Source organism: Bos grunniens, chromosome 11 (genome assembly GCF_055505025.1).
Source record: "Bos grunniens cultivar Pamir isolate PY7600 chromosome 11, Bosgru_T2T1.0, whole genome shotgun sequence".
Classification (NCBI taxonomy): domain Eukaryota; kingdom Metazoa; phylum Chordata; class Mammalia; order Artiodactyla; family Bovidae; genus Bos; species Bos grunniens.
Genome location: NC_141175.1, coordinates 6,010,237 through 6,030,971, shown reverse-complemented (window position 1 = coordinate 6,030,971; position 20,735 = coordinate 6,010,237). Strand labels below are relative to the sequence as shown.

The 20,735-nt window shown below is 48.3% G+C and overlaps 1 protein-coding gene across 15 annotated transcripts in view; it reads right to left on the bottom strand.

Moving 5' to 3' along the window:
* RAPGEF1 (Rap guanine nucleotide exchange factor 1) overlaps window positions 1-20,735 on the bottom strand; it is a 137,268-nt gene that overhangs the window by 38,709 nt on the left and 77,824 nt on the right. For all 15 annotated transcript variants that reach the window (XM_086324475.1, XM_086324482.1, XM_086324476.1 and 12 more), the window contains 6 exons: window positions 16,443-16,599; window positions 4,334-4,422; window positions 3,513-3,665; window positions 2,940-3,063; window positions 2,348-2,531; window positions 744-1,244 (listed from right to left, as the gene is read on the bottom strand). In XM_086324475.1, the coding sequence (XP_086180601.1) occupies window positions 744-1,244; window positions 2,348-2,531; window positions 2,940-3,063; window positions 3,513-3,665; window positions 4,334-4,422; window positions 16,443-16,599 (1,208 nt within the window). The remainder of the gene's footprint in view (window positions 1-743; window positions 1,245-2,347; window positions 2,532-2,939; window positions 3,064-3,512; window positions 3,666-4,333; window positions 4,423-16,442; window positions 16,600-20,735) is intronic.

Genomic DNA, 20,735 nt, shown 5'->3' with positions numbered 1-20,735 from the left:
CACAGAGAGACGGTGGCAGCCAGTCTGCCCATGGAAAACAAGGCAGAACCCTGCAGGTGACGTGGGGAGAAGGTGGGCAGAGACCCGGGCCACGTGCAGCAGTCGGGGAGCGAACAGAAAAGCAAATTCCACACAATGCTCCTTGGGAACTGGATGGCCAACTCACACTTGGGAAACACTCAGAATACAAAACCCCCTAAGTTCAGCTCTACCCCCAGGCCCTGATCACATCAGGTATCAGAGCCTCTGGTCCAAGCAGCAACCCCAGACTCGAGTCATCGCATGGTACTTCAGGGTCTGTGAGCAGAAGACAGAGTGGGACCAGGGGCTTCTCTCTAACGGCTCCCATGCACTGCCAGGAGCCTGAGAGAGGCCCTGGGGTGGTGTCTGCCCTGCTTTGCTCCGATGCTGCTGTGACGCTGCCCTGAGGCTACGGTCCCTGTTTTTCTTGGTCACCACATGTTCAGGCCAGGTCAGCTGACTGCCATACGAGAAGCCAAACACTCTGTGGAGACCAGGCCTGAGGTTCTGCTGAGACCATGAGGAGAGGTCAGCTCACCAGGCTTTTAAGAACAACCCCCAGGACTGACAACACAAGGCTCCCGAAGTGTCCCTGTACGTGTGGGTCTGCCTTTCAGAAACAATGAGGCCACTGGTTTGACTCTGATCTACCGTTTCAATAAACGCAACACCGCTTTAGGGCACAAAAGGCATGACCCCATAATAGAGTAACAAAAGCTTACTGTGTTTGTTTTTCTTCTCGGGGAGAGGTGGCGGTTTTTCTGGGTCACCCGTTGATTCAGAAACAGTGAAATCACCCATGAAGTCGACAGAGGCTGAGGAACCTCCTTGCTGAAAGGGAAGAATAGCAGCAAAGGGCGTGAAGGGGACGGACTGGACGGAGGCTGGGTTCTGCAGGTCATCCTCGGAGATGTTGTCGTACTGTGAGGGGTGTCGCTCGTAGGACGCCCGGCAGCCAGAGCTGTCCAAGGTCTGGGAGGCTGCACTCCTGCGCTTCTTCTCGGGCAGGGCTGGCGGCACGTCCGTCTGCTGCCCCGGGGCTGAGGACCCATCTGGCTGGGGACAGCTGCCCAGAGGCAACTGGAGAGGATGGCCAAGAAAGGGAGACCCAGACTCCCCCAAGGACTCTGGCAGCGGGCTGAGGTTACAGGCCACTTGCTGAGGTATCTGGTCTGCGTTGGAGAGGTCTTGCTGAAGGAACTCGTAGTCAGGATCGTAATGATCTGCATCCACACAACAGGGGAAGCACACGGTGAGCCCCCGGACCCCACAGGAAGGAAAGACCCCCTCCTCTTCCCTGACCTGTCCTGCTCAGGGGACACGTCCCCGTCTCATCCACAAAGACTCCCGCTTTACTTTATAGGATAAGCTTTTCTACTGCTTATAAAAGTAAAACCGGATGGGAGTATGACTGGTACGTAGCCTATTCTTCACACTTTCCCAGATTTTTAAAAGTTTTACCTAAAAGAGAAAAACACGCATGGCCACTGTAGAAAACATGGCCAAAAACACTATGCCTAAAACAAAAATCACCCACAGTCCCATAACCTAACTATAATCTCTGCTGACCACTAGATGTATTACCTGCAAAGTTTTTTCCCCCTGGATTCTGTTTTTTGAACTCTAAGAAAACACCATATAAGCAGTCTTGGCTTGATCCACTGGTCGTTAACTCAGGACTGGTTTTTAGCACAGCTGCATACTATTCCTCCAAGGGGGCATGTCACGAGTCTGCTGATTTCCTACACTGAGTGGTCAGGTTGTTCCTAGTCTACCAGGGCTCTTCATGATGCTGAGATTAAAGTCTCTACATGGAAATCCTCCTATAAACCTCGGACTGTGTTCCTAAGATGAAAACTCTCAGAAGTGAAATGTCTAGCTCACAGGACATGAACAGTTCAGTGCCCTGTACGCCTTCTGCCAAGCTGCCGCAGACCCTCCTCTGGCCCCACCACCCGAGGTCAGCGCTAGCTGCTCACTCGCCTTCGTCCTCTGTCAGAAGCTGCCTGGGGCCCTCCCCTCCATTTACAGTTCTTAGCATGTGGGCTCTCCTTGGGCAAAGGGAGTCTAGAGACACACTGGCGGACCAACTGTAATAACAGTGACCACTGCCATGTCTCTGTGGTCTCACAGTGTTACTGCAATAAACTTTCAACCCCCTTTGGAGACAGACTCTAGTATCCTCATTCTGCAGAAGAGGACACCATGGCTCAGATCCTGATGGACTTAAGGTCAACAGAGCCAGTGACTGGCCTCGCTGTTGACCTCACAGGAGCCACCGGGACGCGCGAAGCTGGCGGTGGTGACATGCATGCCTGTGGCTCACCTAGTGTTTCACAGCTTGTGTTCCGGGAGCACTGCCCGCTGTCCCTGTCCAGAGAGGACAGCTGCTCGTCCGACTTGCTGAGCTTGCCGATGCTGCTGCAGGGCGACAGGCGGGGAGACTCACCGCTGTACGAGTGGCTGCCTCCCGACAGCCGTCTCTGTGCGTAACAGTCCACGTCAAAGTCCTCGTGTGCAAAGTGAGAACAGGCCCAAGTCACTGCTGGGGGGTGGCGGCTGAGCCCAGGGGAGGGAGCAGGTGCATGTACTTAGCGAAGGAAATAGTGGGACGTGCAGAAACTGGCTGCAGGCAGTAAACACCACGCACGCGGCGCCTCTGAGAAAAGGCCTCTACAGGCGCTCGGAGCATTCTGACCAAGGGAGGCCCTGGGCTGGGCCCTGTCTCCTCACCCTGGGAGGGAACCCCACCACGGCCTGCAGAGGGAAGGACCACTCAGGAACGGGGGCTGCCCAGGGAGAGAGCTCCTCCCTGTGACCAAAGACAGGGACTTAAGACCACTGGGCTTCTTTCAGTTTTAGGAACCAATGCACCAGACCCGAAGTTGACCTCTGCCTTTCTGGATGGGAGTAATTACCTGCCTATTAATTCCAACAGGCAAACTGGAGCCACTGGTGGCTCGACTCATGGGGGCCACAACGGCCACACGCGTGGGGGACGGAGCCGACTGTCTCTTCTTCGGGGGCAGTGCTGGTGGAGGACTGAAACAGAGCAAGGAGCCATCAAACCAGACAAGCTGAGCAAAAGCTTTTATACAGGCGGTAGGGTGTGGGCGTGAGGTTCTTACATTATTAGACACGGATCCTACTTTCCACCCTTTCGACTTCCACCCCACTCCCCTTCTGCCGAAAGCCTAGCATCTGAAAGTCCCTGCTTTTTCCTTTCATGACAAATGGTACCAGGTTCTGCTTGGCTAGGGCTAAAAGGCAGCGGCTGGGAGTTCTCAGGGCGAGGGGGCAGGGGAGGGCGAGGGGCCGGCACCGGGCCGGACTCTTGTCCTCTGGAGACAGCGTCCTGAGGAAGGTCAAACCACCAGTGTGCCTGAAGAGCAAGTTCTTCCCCTAATGGCACCATCTTCTTTTTGGCTGGCACCATCCGTTTGTGAGATTACAACAGAAATAGATGAGAGAGCTAGAAAAATAGAAAGTACCTGTTATCAACCACCCTAATGCCAGGTAAGGGGGGCTTGGGGGGTGCAACCTCTTCGTCCATAGAGTCTTGGAGCCCCTCGGTTGACTGTGACAGGCTGGTCGTCTTGTTTAGTATCTCCATCTCTCGATCCGTCAGGGGGAGCTCAGACTGGCTGGAGGGTTGAGGAGAACTCGGGGTTACAGAAGGCCCCAGGGCAAGCACAGACCCTGAGAGTGTCAGGATGTGACCAGGGCAGGGAAGTGTCCAAGGGGCCCAGGACACAGAGCTGACACTATGCCCTGGGCTCCATGGCAGAGATGGGGTTTCAAGTCCAGTTCGATCACCCACGGAAGCTTGGCCACGGCCCCTGAGTCTGCACCTTTGTCTCCTTATCTGTGAGAGGGATCTCTGGACTGCGCGATGCTCGAAAATGCCCCCAAATGAAGGTGTTATTATTTTCACTAGGGGCTGCGAGTAGAAATTATTGCAAGGCCTTAAACTGTCCACATCACCCTCAGTAATGCTCTCAAGCCAAACCCCTAAAAACCCAATCTGTCAAAGTTGTTTCTCATCATGGGAGGAAGCAGGTCAAGAAGAGTGTAGGTAGGGTCACTCTGCACATCACATGGTGTCCTGGGAGAAGACCATGTTGAGACCAGGCAATCATTCAAGATAGGTGTGAGCTACACACACTTCATGGTAATCTGGGCTCTTACCCAGAGGTCACTGAAAAGGGACCACGGGCCTCACAGGACACGGTCTGCCTGGCGGGGGCTCCCTTCTTTCTCAAGTGTCCACCGACCGAGACCGCAACCCCTGGAGGGCTTAGTCAGCACTTACCTGTCAGGTTTGCAGGCTGGGGAGCTGGGTTTCACAGGGCTTGTTGGAGACGGATGCCCCTGCTTCTCGATGGTGAGTCTGACCAGCTCCTACCCCCACACAAGAGAAACGAGGTGAGACACGAGGAGAGCTCCTACGCTGAATGTCCTGACAAGGTGGGCCAGCTGTCTGCCCTCCACCGCCCAGAGTCCCCACTCACCCTATGGGCGAGTATTGTTTGACTCAGGTAATCTTCATGACTTCCCAAAACATGTCCTACCCGCCCAAAACACCTCCACAGCGCGCAGAGAAGTTTCGCATGCATAAAGACACTTCCTCTTGGAAGGGGGAAATGACCAGCCCACTGTCTCAGAATGACTAAATTCATCACACAAACTCCTGGCAGTGACTCCCAGTTGGTTTGTGGAGAAGACCTGCTCTGAATTCTCTGAAGCCAGGATGCTGCCTACTAACGATTAAGCTTGTGGTCTGGGGTAAGGTGGTTTCCCAGAGTGAGCTATCTGTGGGTGCAGCATCTGTGGGTACCCAGAGATGATGAGTGGGGATCTTTGTCACCTGACAGAAAGTTCAGGGCTTATCACCTATCAGAGAAATGACTTCAGAAAATAAGTTTTTTTAATAGGAGAAAAAAAAAAGGCAATTAGGGTTTACTTGGTTTTCTTTCAATGAGAATTCATTTCCCCTGACTTTGATGACCTTTATGGCTGCATATTCCATATAAGACCCACTCAAAAAATACAGAATGAGAGACTTCCCTGGTGGTCTAGTGGCTAAGACTCTGTGCTCCCAATGCAGGGGACCAGGGTCCGATCCCTGGTCAGGGAACTGGATTCCACATGCCACAATTAAGACCCAGCACAGCCAAATAAATAATTAAAAAAAAAAAACAAAAAACAAAATGTTTCCACCATTCTCTCTAGTCTATCTGCCCCACCTCAACTGACTACTTTCTCACTTCTGTTTCTTGGATCACTTCTGCCTAAAACTTGATGTAAGTGGAACCGCACAATATGTACTTTTGCGTCTACCTTTTTCTGAACAGCTTTACGCCATAAAATCCAGCCATTTAAAGCGTGCAATCCAGCGGGTTTTAGTCTGTCCACAGTGTTGGGCACCATCAGCACAATCAACCTCGGGGCTCGTCATTACTTCCAAAGAAACTCTGCACTTTTCGGGGCCCCTCACAGCCACCAACCCACTCTCTGTCTCTATTCGCCCGTCTTCTTTTGCTCAGTGTAAATGGCCGTGTCTGTGTGTGATCCTTCTGTTGCCGAGTTATATTCCAGTGTATGGATAAACCAATTCCTTCATCCATTCTCCTGTTGATGCACTCCTGGGCAGGACCTTCTTGTGTCTCAGGAGAAGTTCAGGCTTTCATCATGAACAACTATTTCTAAAATTACAGAGGAGGCAGCAATGGAAGAAAGTGGGGCAACGTGGCAGTGTGCCCCTAGATCAGACTGCAAAGCTTCTCCAACTAAAAACACATTGCCCAGCAACCGCAACAAGTATGCGAAGGCAAAGAGTTAATACCCTTCATGGTATTCATTTCCTTCATGGAACAAGCATTCTTTGAAAAAACACAAAAACTAGAAAAAAGGTGAACACACCAAAAAAAATACCAAAGAAATTTACAAATGTAAAAACCAATGGTCAATAATCATTAGAAGTTCTCCAGTTCCGATGGTAATAAAAGCAGAAACTTCCAGACTTCCATGATAGAGGGAAGAAATGATTTGGGGAGTCTTTCTAAAAGATGACTACTTGTCAGTTCACATCAAAAGCCTTAAATATCTGCATATATTTTATAACAATTTAACCCAAGGAAAATAACATGGATATGTAAAAAAATTAAGCCACAAAGAATGGTCACTGCAGCATTCTATGTCACAGATAAAATCAGACTAGTCAATATTCCAGAATTAAATATTCACTACTAGGTACTGATGCAGGTTAGGAAGCAACAATTAGAATTGGACATGGAACACAGACTGGTTCCAAAGAGGAAAAGGAGGACGTCAAGGCTGTATATTGTCACCCTGCTTATTTAACTTATATGCAGAGCACATCATGAGAAACGCTGGGCTGGAAGAAACACAAGCTGGGATCAAGATTGCCGGGAGAAATATCAACAACCTCAGATACGCAGATGACACCACCCTTATGGCAGAAAGCGAAGAACTAAAGAGCCTCTTGATGAAAGTGAAAGAGGAGAGTAAAAAAGTTGGCTTAAAGCTCAACATTCAGAAAACGAAGATCATGGCATCCGGTCTCATCACTTCATGGGAAATAGATGGGGAAACAGTGTCAGACTTTATTTTGGGGGGCTCCAAAATCACTGCAGATGGTGATTGCAGCCATGAAATTAAAAGACGCTTACTCCTTGGAAGGAAAGTTATGACCAACCTAGACAGCATATTAAAAAGCAGAGACATTACTTTGTCAACAAAGGTCCGTCTAGTCAAGGCTATGGTTTTTCCAGTGGTCATGTATGGATGTGAGAGTTGGACTGTGAAGAAAGCTGAGTGCCAAAGAATTGATGTTTTTGAACTGTGGTGTTGAAGACTCTTGAGAGTCCTTTGGACAGCAAGGAGATCCAACCAGTCCATCCTAAGGGAGATCAGATGTTGAAGCTGAAGCTCCAATACTTTGGCCACCTGATGCGAAGAGCTGACTCATTTGAAAAGACCCTGATGCTGGGAAAGATTGAGGGCAGGAGGAGAAGGGGACGACAGAGGATGAGATAGTTGGATGGCATCACCAACTCAATGGACATGAGTTTGGGTAAACTCCAGGAGTTGGTGATGGACAGGGAGGCCTGGGGGTCTGGAAGAGTCGGACACAACTGAGTGACTGAACTGAACTAGGTACTGATTACATAAATTATGATAGAATCAAACAATGGACCATTATACTACTATTAAGAAAACTCAGAACAAGAATATATGATAGTGTGGAAAGACAATACAATGTTAAGTGGAAAAGAACCCACCAGATGGTACACTGGTGGACACACAGTATGTTTTGGAAACAAAACACAACCAAAAACACATGTATGGAAAAAAAGATGGCTGTGAAACACCCCTTATTCTCTTGCTTTTGCCTCTCTGCTTTTTCTTAATTTGCTACAGTGAACATATAGTAATTCTGAAATACCAATTAAAAGAGAAAACAGGCATACTCCATATAATCAGAGTCAGTGTCACCCCACTCTGCCACAGTCGATGCCTATTCCTGGAGAGATGAGGAGGGTGGCGGCCGCCCACAGTCAAGGACTGGGAGAAGAGAGGAGAAGGTCTGCCTTGGCCGTTAACCACCATCTACAAGTTAAACATGACCCCCCACATGCTGAAGGAACAGCTACCTGGCTGGTGATTACAGACGAGGTGCAGAGCCAAGGGCTGACGCAATCAGAAGAGGGAGGCAGCCCCCCGCATCCTGTCACCTGTAGAGGGATGGGGGAGGCAGTTTACCCTGGGGGTGCAGCATCAGGGGGAGTCCTTGGAAGCCCCACACTCATGTTCATGCTCTTTACGAGCAGGGCAAGGGAAGACAGAAGTGTGTACACTCGCATCTGCCGAGGCAGGAAAACATTCCACTAATTCTTGAGCAACTATAATTAGAAGGCCATCTTTCTGGAGAAGCAGCTGTGCGAAGCCAACTAATGAACAACAGCAACAGAATCATTGAAGATAGCACACGTGTGCAAGTGTGCACCCGCATTCCAGACCAAGGCAGAGACTGGCGCCCCCGGCCCCCACCCCGCCAGGCCCAGGCCCAGAGCCGCAGGTGAGGGGCATGGTCACCATGCCCTCCAGCCCAGACAGGCTGGCCAGTAGGCCTTCATGCTCACAGGTAGTAAGAGTGCCCTTAGAATGGGCGCGTCCTTGGCAACTGTCCCAACACCCTCAACCCCAATGAAAGCCCTATGCCCTCCACTGAAGCCAGATTTCTGGGAGGACGTCAGACTTTCTGGTCCTCCTACGCACAGGTTAGGAGAGACTGAGAGATGACTGAGACTGGGTCCGCAGTTTCCAAAAGCCAGAAGGTATTTGGAAAAGTTCCTTTCTAAATACATAATGCTTCATTTCTAGGTTCATTTTATTCATACTGAGTGATCACAGAGATGCTTCCATCTGAAATGACCCTCGGTTCAGGGCTCAGGTAAGACACACTCCTATCTGTTCTCACCTTCTTGGTCTCTGCCTGGCAGAGGGCACGTGGGCTGTGCGTGGGGAGGCCAAGCCCTCCGGGCTCACATGGGGAGAAAACATGCTGTAGCTGGCAAGCGCCCTCCTCTGCAGCCGGGGGCCTGCTGCTCTGCTCAGGCCACGTCCCGACCTGTCAACATCTTTGTCTCCGCCGGGCCCTGAGCTTACGGCCACAACACAGCCCCTCTACTGGCGAGCTGTCTGCTGGACGCAGGCCACTGGGGAGCTTCCTGTAACTACAGAGGTATAACGCCATCACAGGGCACCCCAGACCCTGTGAGACTTCCATGGTGACAAAAAGGGACTTTCCTCGCCCCAGCCTAAGTGGGGCGTGGTGTCAACAGAGCAGAGGAAGTGTCTTCCTTCCCGTCCGTGCTCAGCACAAGGTGCCCGCGGGCAGTGGGCTGGCAGGGGACTCCCGAAGGCTGCTTCTGGAGTTCATAGCAGCTTCAACACAAGGCAGCCAGAGGAGAGCTCAGATTCCATCAGCCCAGAGGCGGGGCCAGGCCGGCATGGGGAAGGGGTGTAACTGAGAAACTGAGCACTTGTGTCTTCAATAAAGCTTTCAGGAGTCATCCCAAAAAGGCCCTGAACAAGCTTACTCTATCACTGAAAGCCCTTCCCCTGACTGTAACTAAGCAGAGCGTTATCACAGCCCCAAAGGAGCTGCTGCTGCTACAACTTCTAGCTGGATAGGAAGTCCTTCCACACCCAAAACCCGTGAGAAGGAAAAAGCAGTAAATGTTCAGTGCAGTGTTTCATGTCAGCAGGTCTACTAGAGAAAATACTTGGTGAACTGCTCAGAGAGTGGACTGGGGAGGGCTTATCTTACTTTAAGATACCCTGTAATTTAAAAAACATACCCACAAAACACCCCCAAACGCGGAGTGTATGAACCTGAAATGAACCTGAAATAGCAGCATGATGCCTTTTCTGACTTATGAAAGTACATCACACAGTTCCTACACAGCAGTTTCCTTCTATACGTACCTTGTCGTCTTCCTCTTTCCCCTTTCCTCTCTTTCTCCGCTTCCGTAATGCAATGAATACTAAGAATACTGCACACAGGAAGTACGCAAATAGAAGGTACATAGGACAGACCATGTAGCCCTATGGCCACACAAAGAAGAACTATTTCAAATAACTGCAAACTGACGGATAACCTGAAGGTAAAAAATAACTCTGACATATCTTTAATAATTTCTAATACTCATGCTGATGGAGGAGGTTGCTGTTATTCTGAGACTACTGTGTTTGTGTTCTGAAAAAGACAAATGAGTCATTACGTTGATATTTTTGAAAACTCGGATTTTTCAGAGTGGGAGGAAGGAAATTAAGATATAAGCTTGATGACAGTAAGTTAAAACTCCAGTGGTCCTGGAAGTGAACTGGAACTACCAGAATAAACTCAGGACATGTTTTCTCTTAAAGAAACTAGCACGTGGTCAGTTAGGAGCAACGAGGAACTGTGGAATGAGGTCTCTGAACACCATTCCCCGAGAAAGGGGACCAGAGCTCTCTAAAGGAATCTGGCTGATACCAGGTTGGTGGGAAGAAATGTACTAGGTGATTACAACTCAATAATAATGATAATAAAAAAAAGATAAATAACACAATTTGAAAATAAGCAAAAGATCTGAATAAACGTTTCTCTAAAGGCCAGTAAGCACAGGAAGAGATGCTCATCATCATCAGCCATCAGGGAAATGAAAAGCAAAAGCACAGTGAGGAACTGCTGCAAGCCCACTAGGCAGTTGTGTCAAAGAAGCCCATGGTGACAGGTGCTGGTGAGGACGTGGAGAAACTGGAACCCCCGTGTATCGCTGGTGGTGACGTACAACGGTAGATCTGCTTTAGAGATCAGTATGGTGGTCTGTTACAAGATCAAACACAGAGTTACGATATGGCCCAGCCCTTGCAGTCTTAGGCGTATACCCAAGAGAGATGAAAACATATATCCAGACAGACAGTCAGACACGACTGAGCAACAACAACCCACACAAAACTTATACCTGAGTGTCTGCAGCAGCAGCATTACCCCAAACTGCCAAAAGGTGGAAACAGCTGAGACGTCCATATGTCCATGAATAAATAGTATGTGGTGTATCCATGCAACGGAGTACAGTTTGGCAATAAAGAGATAAAGTACTGATACACGCCACAGCATGGATGAACTTCAAAAGTATGATGCTAAGTGACAGGACCAATCACAAAAGGCCAAACGGTATAGTACATGAGTCTATTTATACATGTAAAGTGTTCAGAAGAGGCAGATGTACAGAGACAGAAAGTAGACTAGCAGTTACCAAAGGCTGGGGGGATGGAGAGAACAAGGGCAGGGTCTGGGGACAGTACAAAGGGTGTGGGGTTCCTTTCTGAAGCTATGAAAACGGTCTAAAATCAACTGTGGAGTTGGCTGCACGATGCAGAGAAGATCCTAAAAATCACTACATTGTCCGTTCTAAATGGGTGAAGTGTACGATGGAGGCATTATGTCTCAATAAAGTTATTACCACATTCACACACAAGTCTACAAGATGAACCCAGAACATCTTTTCATACCCCAAAGTGAGAAAACTATCAAAGACTTCTGGGATCACGTCAAAATGAACTCAGGAAACAATGTGAAGAAGCTGTCACTGCTCAAAGACGGGACGGGAACACCACTACAGGTCCTACGTGCAGTGGGCTGGACACAGTGTGCTTATACGCCTGCATTCAGAATGTTCCAGTAAAAATCTCAATCCACGGGTCATGTTAGAGGAAGCTGAGGAACACTCTTTCTGATAACCCGTAAGTAAAGAAAGGAACTGAGCGTTGATCCTGCCTCTTCTCTGGGAATTATAACACAGGGTAACCATGACTGACAAGGGGAGGTCTCTCTCAAAGTATTCCTGCTAAGGAATGAGGAAGGGAAGGCAGGAAGAATTAGAATGCTGCCATTTAGCAACCCCAGGGAATGAACCATCTAAGCAATAACCATCAACGGCTATTAGCATCAAAAAGGGAAAGATGCTTCTAGAAGGAACTGCAGGGCAGCACCCAAGAAACATTCTTCTAAATACACAAACTTGAATCTGATTCAGCCTAATTTTCCAGGAAATTCAAGGGACAGAAAGAAAAGTGAAAGTGTTAGTCGCCCAATTGTGTCTGACTCTGCGACCCTATGGACTGTAGCTCGTCAGGCTTCCCTGTCCATGGGATTCTCCAGGCAGGAATACTGGAGTGGGTAGCCATTCCCATCTCCAGGGGATCTGTCTGATCTAGGAATCGAACCCAAGTCTCCTGCACTGCAGGCAGATTCTTTACCATCTGAGCCACCAGGGAAGCCCTCGAGAGACAGAGGAACATGTTAAATAATACTGTAAAGATGTAATCAGCAAAGCCAGAGTATGGGAGACTCTCAGGAGAAACAACCCCTCCTTAAACACACACAAATAAGCTGCAAGGATAAAACTACAGAGAAGGGAGAACTTTAGACACCTATTAATGAATAACAGTGTGTGGAATTTATTTGGATATGAAATTGAAAAACAAACTGTTTAGAAACAGCAAGTTACTCCCTGCAGGCCAAATCCAGCCAAGGGCTTGCTTCTGTTAGGTAGTTAGCATAGGACAAAGGAGTCCAGAATGGCGGTGGCGAAAATAGAACAAAGGAAGGTCCGACTGACGGAGTGAGGACCTCAGGTAGATCAGCGCTCCTGGCTAGCCCAATTTACATAGGGCAGACCCAGGGGAGGGAAAAAACATATAAAAGGAGGAGCCAAAGGGTGTGTGGGGGGGTTGTCTTTCTCCTCTGCATGCACACTCTTTTTCTCTTTTCTTGGCGTCTTTTGGGTCCGCATGCCCTCACGTCTCGAGGATGTATTTTCCTTTATTTTCTAAATAAAACTGCGCTGTAACACAGAGCTATAACACTGTCCGAGAGCTGTGACACGCTGAGGGCTTTAACGTGCATCGCGTCAAATTTTTGTTGTGATGAGACAGAACCGAGGAAATTACACACCCTGACACTTCTGTAAGGCTCTCAAGGTAAAAATGCTTTTAAAAAAAAAATGAAATTAAAACAAAAAACAAAGACTACGCACCAGGCCAACATGCAGCAAAGACCAAGCACAGCCCCAGAAACCTAAAACATCTATCTGGCCCTTCGCAAAAAAGTGCCCTGCTCTGAAGCTATGTGCTAAGGTATTTACAGAGGAACGGATGTTAGGATGTCTAAAATTCGCTTCCAAATAAACCAGAGGGGCAGGAAGAGGTCTGGAAGGAACAAGACTGGCCAACCATGGAAGCTCTGAGATCAGGCTTCATTACACTGTTCTCTTTTTGCAAATGTCTAAACTTTGTCATAATAAAAAATCTTAAAATAGGCTGAACAGGGAATAAAAGTGATGGCTGATCTTAAATGTCAGTGTGGCAGAGACAGCCAGGTGCCCCACGGTATCTGCTCTTCTTTGTTAACAGAATTTCACTCGGGCACATGACTAAGTTCTGGCCAATAAAATGTGAGAGTTTGTGAGGCCTTGGAGTAAGTACCAGCAAATAGAGAAGGCACAACTTCCTATTCTCTTTTCCTCCTTGCTAGTACTTGTAACTGATGGAGACTGAACAGCCATTCTGCACCATGAAGTGGAATCTGTGTGTTACGATGATGAGAAAGCAGGACAGGAGAGCACATCCTGGCCAGTCTGTGAAAATGCCACACTGGCCTTGGAGTGCCTATCACTAGGCATCTTACACATGAAGGAGAAATAAAGTTCTACCTCTTGAAGCCAGGATTATTTTGGATTTACTTGTAGTCAAATCTACCCGTAGCTCATACAGTCAGGAAAATATTTCTTTCAAAATATTCACCTTATTCAAGGTGAGTCTGGTACAGAAGAACAGTTTTGGTTGGTGACTGTCAAAGGACAGAACTGTGGGTATTCCAAAGTTTTTCCCCCAGGTCAGTGCAAGAAGGCGGCTTTTTTCTTTCCCTCAATCAAAAAACTAAATGTGTGTGTGTGCTGTTGGAGAAGCTGGAGGACTCAGCAGGGAGATCCAAGAGGATCTGAAAAGAGGTAGAGCAGAGTCTAGAGAGACGGGTAAGAAGCTGTACACCTGAGAGGAGAAGGAATGCTGGAAAGGCAAAACAAGGAAGAGGTGGGGTCTTGGTTTTGAAAGGACAAACTCGTGTATCTGTTTGACCTCAAGAAACTCAGTCCTCCAACAGCCAAGTCCTGGGCTGGAGGTGGTTCCTACAGCAAATGGGAAGAGAGGGCCTTTGAGTTAAGTGGGGAGTCAACTGTCAGTGTTATGACAACTTAGACCTTAACAACAAGTGCCAGCACCACAGGTTCCAGATTGTCCCTGCTGTCTTGACTGACTCCAACCAGATATCCCTTGGTGACGCAGGCCAGCTCCTGCTCATCCTATAGGCTTCAGCCTGCCTGGGAGCATCCCTGGGGAAGCATCTCTGATCACCCTGAAAAATGAAGGTCCCCAAGACCCAAGTAAGACCTCATGCCCATTTTCCTCTATAGCCCCATTCCTATTATAATTAATTATACAATTACGGGTCTTTGGCTGTTGCCCTTTCCACCTTTAGATTGTAAATTCCATCAGGTCAGGGACTGTGCCAGTTTTATCACTATCTTCCTAATTCCACCACACTGCCCAGCACACAGGAGATTCTCACTAATGGCTTCCTGAATAAAAGAAACAAATCTAAATTTCCCGAGCTCCTCACTGAGAGAATCTCTGTTCTGCTTAAAATATTTTAGGGACAATTGTGTAAAAGTTCAGACACTGACAGGTTCATAATCAACAGGTGTCTCTTTCTTGCTCCCTCCCCTCTCTCATCCTGGTCAATCTGAAAAAACCCGATAAATTTTCTTTTAGACAACTTTTCAACTGACAGTGGCGTGTTCATGATCCCATAAAGAAAATCCACTTGGGAATGTCACAAAGCTTCATGCCTGGAAACTCTTGTATTTGTGACGTTCTGACTTGTTTTAAACATCTTATTATAATCATGCAGTAGAAGGAAACGTTAACAATGTCACCTGAGAAATAACACTTGTCAATAATAGCATTTCCAGAAGCCTGAACAGGAAGAGGCGAGGCGAGGCAGAGGTGCACACACCCTGATGGCGAATTGTGGCCCTGGTCACGTCTCACTTGTCCTGCTGACCTCAGAGAGTGACCAGGAGGCCTGCACGGGAGAACGTGTGACCAGGTGCCAGGTCTGGAGAGCGACACCAGGCCCTACACAGCAGCGACCGCGGTCTGCCTCTGTAGGTTTCATGGCCAAAGCTGGTGGTACAGGGCCTAACTGTTCTGGGGATGAAGAGACTGGGAACTCTCAGAGGATGCTGTGATGGTGTCCAGTCCCGTCTGCCTCTGAGTAAGCTCCAGGAAGTCCCCGAAGACAGAGCAGCCCTGCTCATACAGAGCAGGGAGCCACCCAGATCACCCCAGTCCACACGGTTCATTCCAGCTGCTGCTGCTAAGTCGCTTCAGTCGTGTCCGACTCTGTGCGACCCCATGGACGGCAGCCCACCAGGCTCCCCCGTCCCTGGGATTCTCCAGGCAAGAACACTGGAGTGGGTTGCCATTTCCTTCTCCAATATTCATTCCAGAGCAGTGTGGAATGTTAAGTAACACTTTCTCAGCCTTCCATTTGTAATTTCTACCCATCAGGGGGTCCTTACTCTACTTTCCAGAGCTTCTGGGGAATACCTGTCCAAGGAGGCAGCTTTTAGGAGTCTAGTAGCATGGTTGAATGGGGAAGGAAGTCTTTGGACCTAGAGTAAGTACCCCGGCCGCCATTTTGGACAGGAAGGTCTAGAGAGGAGAACACCACAGTTTTTCAAGCCAAGAGGTCTATTTGCAAAGTGCACCTCTAGCACCACATAATTAATAATAAACAGCAGCTAAGATCTGAGTGCTTCGCATGCCAGACATAGTTCTAAAAGCTTTACATGCATTAAATAATTTAATCCTTCCTACAGCCCCATGATATAGGGTGCCATAACTACATGTGTTTTATAGATGAGTTAACTTAGGTTCAGAGCACTTGAGGAAATTGCTCCAGTTCACAGACTGGTAAGTTGAGGTGAACGCGGGTGTAAAATCTAACTGGGCTCCAGCCTAGCCCTCCTTCCACGATATCACACAGCCTCGTCTAACAGCAGGGTCCACACCTGCTCACCGCTCACAGCCCTCGTCCTGACCTGCAGGCTCCCACCTGTTTTCTGCCCTACATTCTGCCTTGCTCCTTATTCACTGGAACTTATTTTCTCAATTAGGGTTTGTCCCTTGGACCCCAATTCCAGAACCATAGAACCTTCCTTAGAAGGACTTTGCTTCCCACCTTAACAATGATTCATAATTTTCTATTATGCCATTTCTGACTTCCCTGGGTAGTAAATTCACAAACTACATCATAGATTTCAGTTTTACTTCTAACTCGTCTCAATCCTGCTTTTCTACTAATCCTGCTTTCATACTCTAAGAAGTTCTTAGAATATGAAACGGTAGCAGTTGACATGCTGGGAGTTTTGCTAAGAGTCAACGCAAAAACAGTTTCCACCAGCCTTTGTCGAGCTGGCAGGTGTGCACAGCCAGAGCTGTAGTATAAAGACTCAGTGCAGATTTAACACAAGGCCCAGGACAGGCTGCCTGCCTCCGGCAGCTTTTCTAACTATGGGCCCAGCCCACCAAAGGTGATGCGGCCGTAAGAGCATGTGCACCAGAGAGACAGAAACAGCTGTGAGGCAGAGCGGCACCCAACAGCAGACACCGGAAGAGGTTCACTCCGATGTTCCGGAGTTCAGGAACGAGTTCTTGTGAGACCAACAGCCGGCAGTGAGGCAGCTCCAAGTCCCTGCTGAGGCCCACTGGGAACCCGCACGTACCTTCACTCCATCCAGCACGGCCTTGATGACCCCCTTCACAGTTGTCACCATCTCTTTATCTTCTGAGTTCACGCCTTCCAGCATCACTTGGTCAGACCAACGGATGAGATTGGCGAGACTTTGGTACACTCGGCTGTAGCAGGAGGAGAGGGCTGAGCTGGAGGCAGGAGGAGATTTTCAAGAGAATATTAAGTCTTCTGTTTAGCATAGACCTAGTTTCTCAGTGACTCGGGTTTCTCAGTCCTTTCTATAAAATCTGCACCTCCTTTTAATAAATACACTTTTCCTCCCTGAACCTATTTTCTTACATCTGATGAAGATTTTGTGGAGCTTTATATTCTGGTCTAAGTTTTTTTCCATTTCTCAACTATAACGTATAACAATCCCACCACGAGAGCTTACGTGCTTTTTCAAACTTCACATCCTCCACGAGATTCTGATAACGTCTCTCAAGGAATGGCCCACCTTCCTCTCCTCCGAGTAAGTCAGAGTGTTGTACACTTCTTATTCTGAATTAGATAAAAACTCATAGGCTGCTCTCACCTTCCGAGATGGCCCACACTCTATGGAGTGTGTTTCTAAGTAAATCCACTTCTTACCTATCACTTGGGCTTCCCTGGTAGCTCAGATGGTAAAGTGTCTGCCTGCAATGCGGGAGATCTGGGTTGATCCCTGGGTCGGGAAGAATCCCTGGAGAAGGAAATGGCAACCCACTCCTGTACTCTTGCCTGGAAGACAGAGGAGCCTGGTAGCCTACAGTCCCTGGGATCACAAAGAGTAGGACACGACTGAGCAACTTCACTTTTCACCTCTCACTTTGTCTCTCACTGAATTCTTTCTGTAATGACACACTGAGAACCTAAGCTTCAGCCTGGATGGGAGGGGGTTTGGGGAAGAATGCATATATGTATATGTATGGCTGAGTCCCTTCCTTGTTCACCTGAAACTATCACAAATAATCGGGTGTACTCCAATACAAAGCATTTCTGGTGTTAAGAAAGTAAAAACCCATATGTGTCATGAGGAGCCAACAGGTTTGTGGGGTTTTAGCAGGCAGGGTCTTTTAGAGAACAGCTTTTTTTTTTGTATCTTAGTTCCAAGACCAGGGATCAAACCTGTGCCCCCTGCAGTAGATGAGTGAAGTCTTAACCACTGGACCACCATTTCCAACAAGGGAAGTCTCAAGGAAAAACCTTTAAATATGAGTTCAAAGAGACCTGAAATGTACTAGAATTCCTTCTAACATTGGCTTGGCTTTGTCATCCCCTGCAATAAACCATGGTTGAGAAGTCAGAGGAATGCACTAATGAAGGGTACTTTAAGAAGGGTAAGTCAGAGGCGAGGTGACCCATGGTGGTGGCAGAGGTATCAACTTCGCAACAACACAAAACAAGCCCCAAGTACTTTCAGAGGCCCTAACAATTGTAGAGTAGAGGCCAAAATGAAGATGTTTTATACCTTACACTATTTCTAAAATAACTAAAGATAATTATCCTGAGGATTTATGGAAGGAATTATTTTTCTATCTTTTAATATTATGTATTACAATAGAAGAAGACCAAAAGTGTAGAAAATTTGGGGACTGCTACCTCCCCCATTAAAAAAAAAAAAGAAGCTGATATTAGCAGCCAAAGGTATGCTTTTTCTCCACAGATATAATTGTAAGAAAAATACATAATATTGTATTAAAACAGCTTCTAAAAATAAAGCCATTAAAAAAAAACACACACACCTGAACCAAACAAGGCTCGAACAAGAAGCTCTTCAGAATCAGATAAGGAGGAAGAGAATTTCCAGGAGACTGGTCTCCTACTCTGCCGTTCACTCTACCCCGTGCGTGTTCCAACAGGGAGAAAAGAAATGTGAAATAGGAGCCGCAAGAACGCCAGGGTTTGGCTGCTTTAGAGGATAATATAAATGCAGAGTATTCAATGTAACACCTATTCTCTTAGGAAGGACGACTAGGAGAATAAAACAAAACTTTTAGACTTTCCTGGGGGCTGGATCATAGGTGATGTGGTCTTGAAAGGGAAGGTGCTCCTAGCAGTTCTGCCTCTCCTCCCAGATGAGGCCTTTTTAAACAAAGACTGGCCTCCCAGCCCCGCCTGAGCGGATGCCACCAAAGCACCTGGCGATAATTAGATGAAAGAGCTGGGAGGGGTCACTTTTACGTGATGCTCAATTCCTACCTGCACTGGATGTTAACATTTTCCTGAAATCACCTAAAAATACTGGTAATTGTGTCCACCCTTCACATCATTAGCTTGGAGGAAGAATAGTCCTGTGTCTAAATGTAACAGGAAGGACATTAAAAAAGGAAGGAGGTTCCTGTACCATAAAAATGTCCAGAGGACCAGTTCATCTGCTTTCAAAATGGAGCAAAGCCGTCTACATGGAGGGCGAGCAGGGATCCTGCTCTCACACTTCCGTTCATTGCCCACAGGCAGCAGCCAGCTGCTTGTTCACAGGCCTGTCACCACTGCCCTGGGAACAGGGGAGAAGGGGAGCCAAAAGTCTGCCTGCTGGAACCCCACCCACAGAGCAGGCAGGATAACACTCTCCCAGCCAACAAACAGGCTTCCCGGGGGGCTCAGCAGTCAAGAATCCACCTGCCAATGCAGGAAAAGCAGGTTTGATCCCTGGGTCAGGAAGATCCCCTGGAGGAGGGCATGGCAACCCACTCCAGTATTCTTGCCTGGAGAATCCCATGGACAGAGGAGCCTGGTGGGCTACAGTCCACAGGGTTGCAAAGAATTGGACATGACTGAGCAACTAACACACATGTAACCAACAACCGTGCCAGGAGGAATGAGATGGTGGAAGGAAGCTGACAGAAACATTTGAGGGAGTATATTCGATCATGTTAGGGAAAGCAATAAAAATATCATAAATTGGCTTTTGAAAAATTTCAGGAGGAAAAATATCCCTTAAATGGTATTAACCAAAGGACTACCAGGAAAAAAAGAAAGGGAAAAAACCATTGTTTCTTGTGGCCACACCCAGGCATTTCTCTTTTCCCCTCAAGAAAATGGTTATAGATGTTAAGTAATTATAAAACCTCCCCACGGACAGAAACACACCCCAGACCACTGTCATATCACTTGATCAAGTCTCCCAGATCTTGCATGTCTAGAAAGTAGCTTCCCCAGCAGAGCTGTTGGCTGACATTTGGGGGCGCGAGGCTCGGCAGCAGCGCGGGGCCAGCGCTCTCACAGGACTTGGTGAAGGTGGCCATGCTGACTCTCCCAGGGAGGGGGGCACACGAGGTGGTGGGTGCGGGGCTCCAGCAGTCGGCACCCATGTGGTCACACTCTGCTCACATAACTGTGAGTCTCTTCCCTCCTGGGACACACCTGCCTGCTGCCCTGGTTCCTCTGGTTGTCTTCTCCTGCTCCCAGTGCCCATCCAGCGCCTGCCTTGACTTCAGGTCTGGCCCCAGCGTCTCCTCCCCCAGGAAGTTTAGTAAGTGTGACTCTCTTGCAACTCGCCTTCCATAAAATTGGCACCTGGTTAGACAGTGGGGGAGTTGGTGTTTTCAACCAGATCTGAAGTCTCCCATGGTGGGCCCAGCCCATGAGAAGTCTATCAGAGCATTTCACAGAAAGCTGTCTATGCACCTGAAACCAGCTTACTGTTAGGCACATTCCCCCCAAGGAGAGCCGCACCGGGCCCGTCCACAAGCCGGGCACTGGGGACCTACTGGGAAAGCACAGCACTTGTCTCACAGAGGCCTCCATGGGCCTCTAACAAGGCACTGAAGCAACTGGCTGCCCCTGAGGCTTGGGTACATGATGGCAGCCTACTGTGGAAAATGAAGACAGAACCGGGCAAAGCCCTATCAACACTGTATCCTTCCCCACCAACTGGCTCCAGTGAGCTTCCAGCCAGAAGACCACCAGCAGAAGCAGAAGACAGGGCTCAGCAGAATCTACAGGGCCCAGCAGAAACCCCAGGGCAGGTAGCTTCTTGGAAATGAAGATACTGCTTGCTTTATCTCCCAAAAGAAGAAAATCATGCCCTTCATTGCCAAGGTCCGAAAGCGGTTCATGAACGCTTAGCCCCGTGGGGCTACAAGGACACTAAACCATCCTGGGGAACTGAAAGAGAGATGTTTATCCCCAACAGGCACCAGGGAAGGAAAACAGAGCCAGCAGGCATCTGACAGCCTCTCATGAGAAAGCTCCTGCAAGACTCTCACTGGAGATTACATTCAATCCTGCTTTTCTTTCTGTGGTTAACAACAAACACAGAGGCAAGCCGCTGACTAACCTTTCAGAGGAAAATGAACTCTAG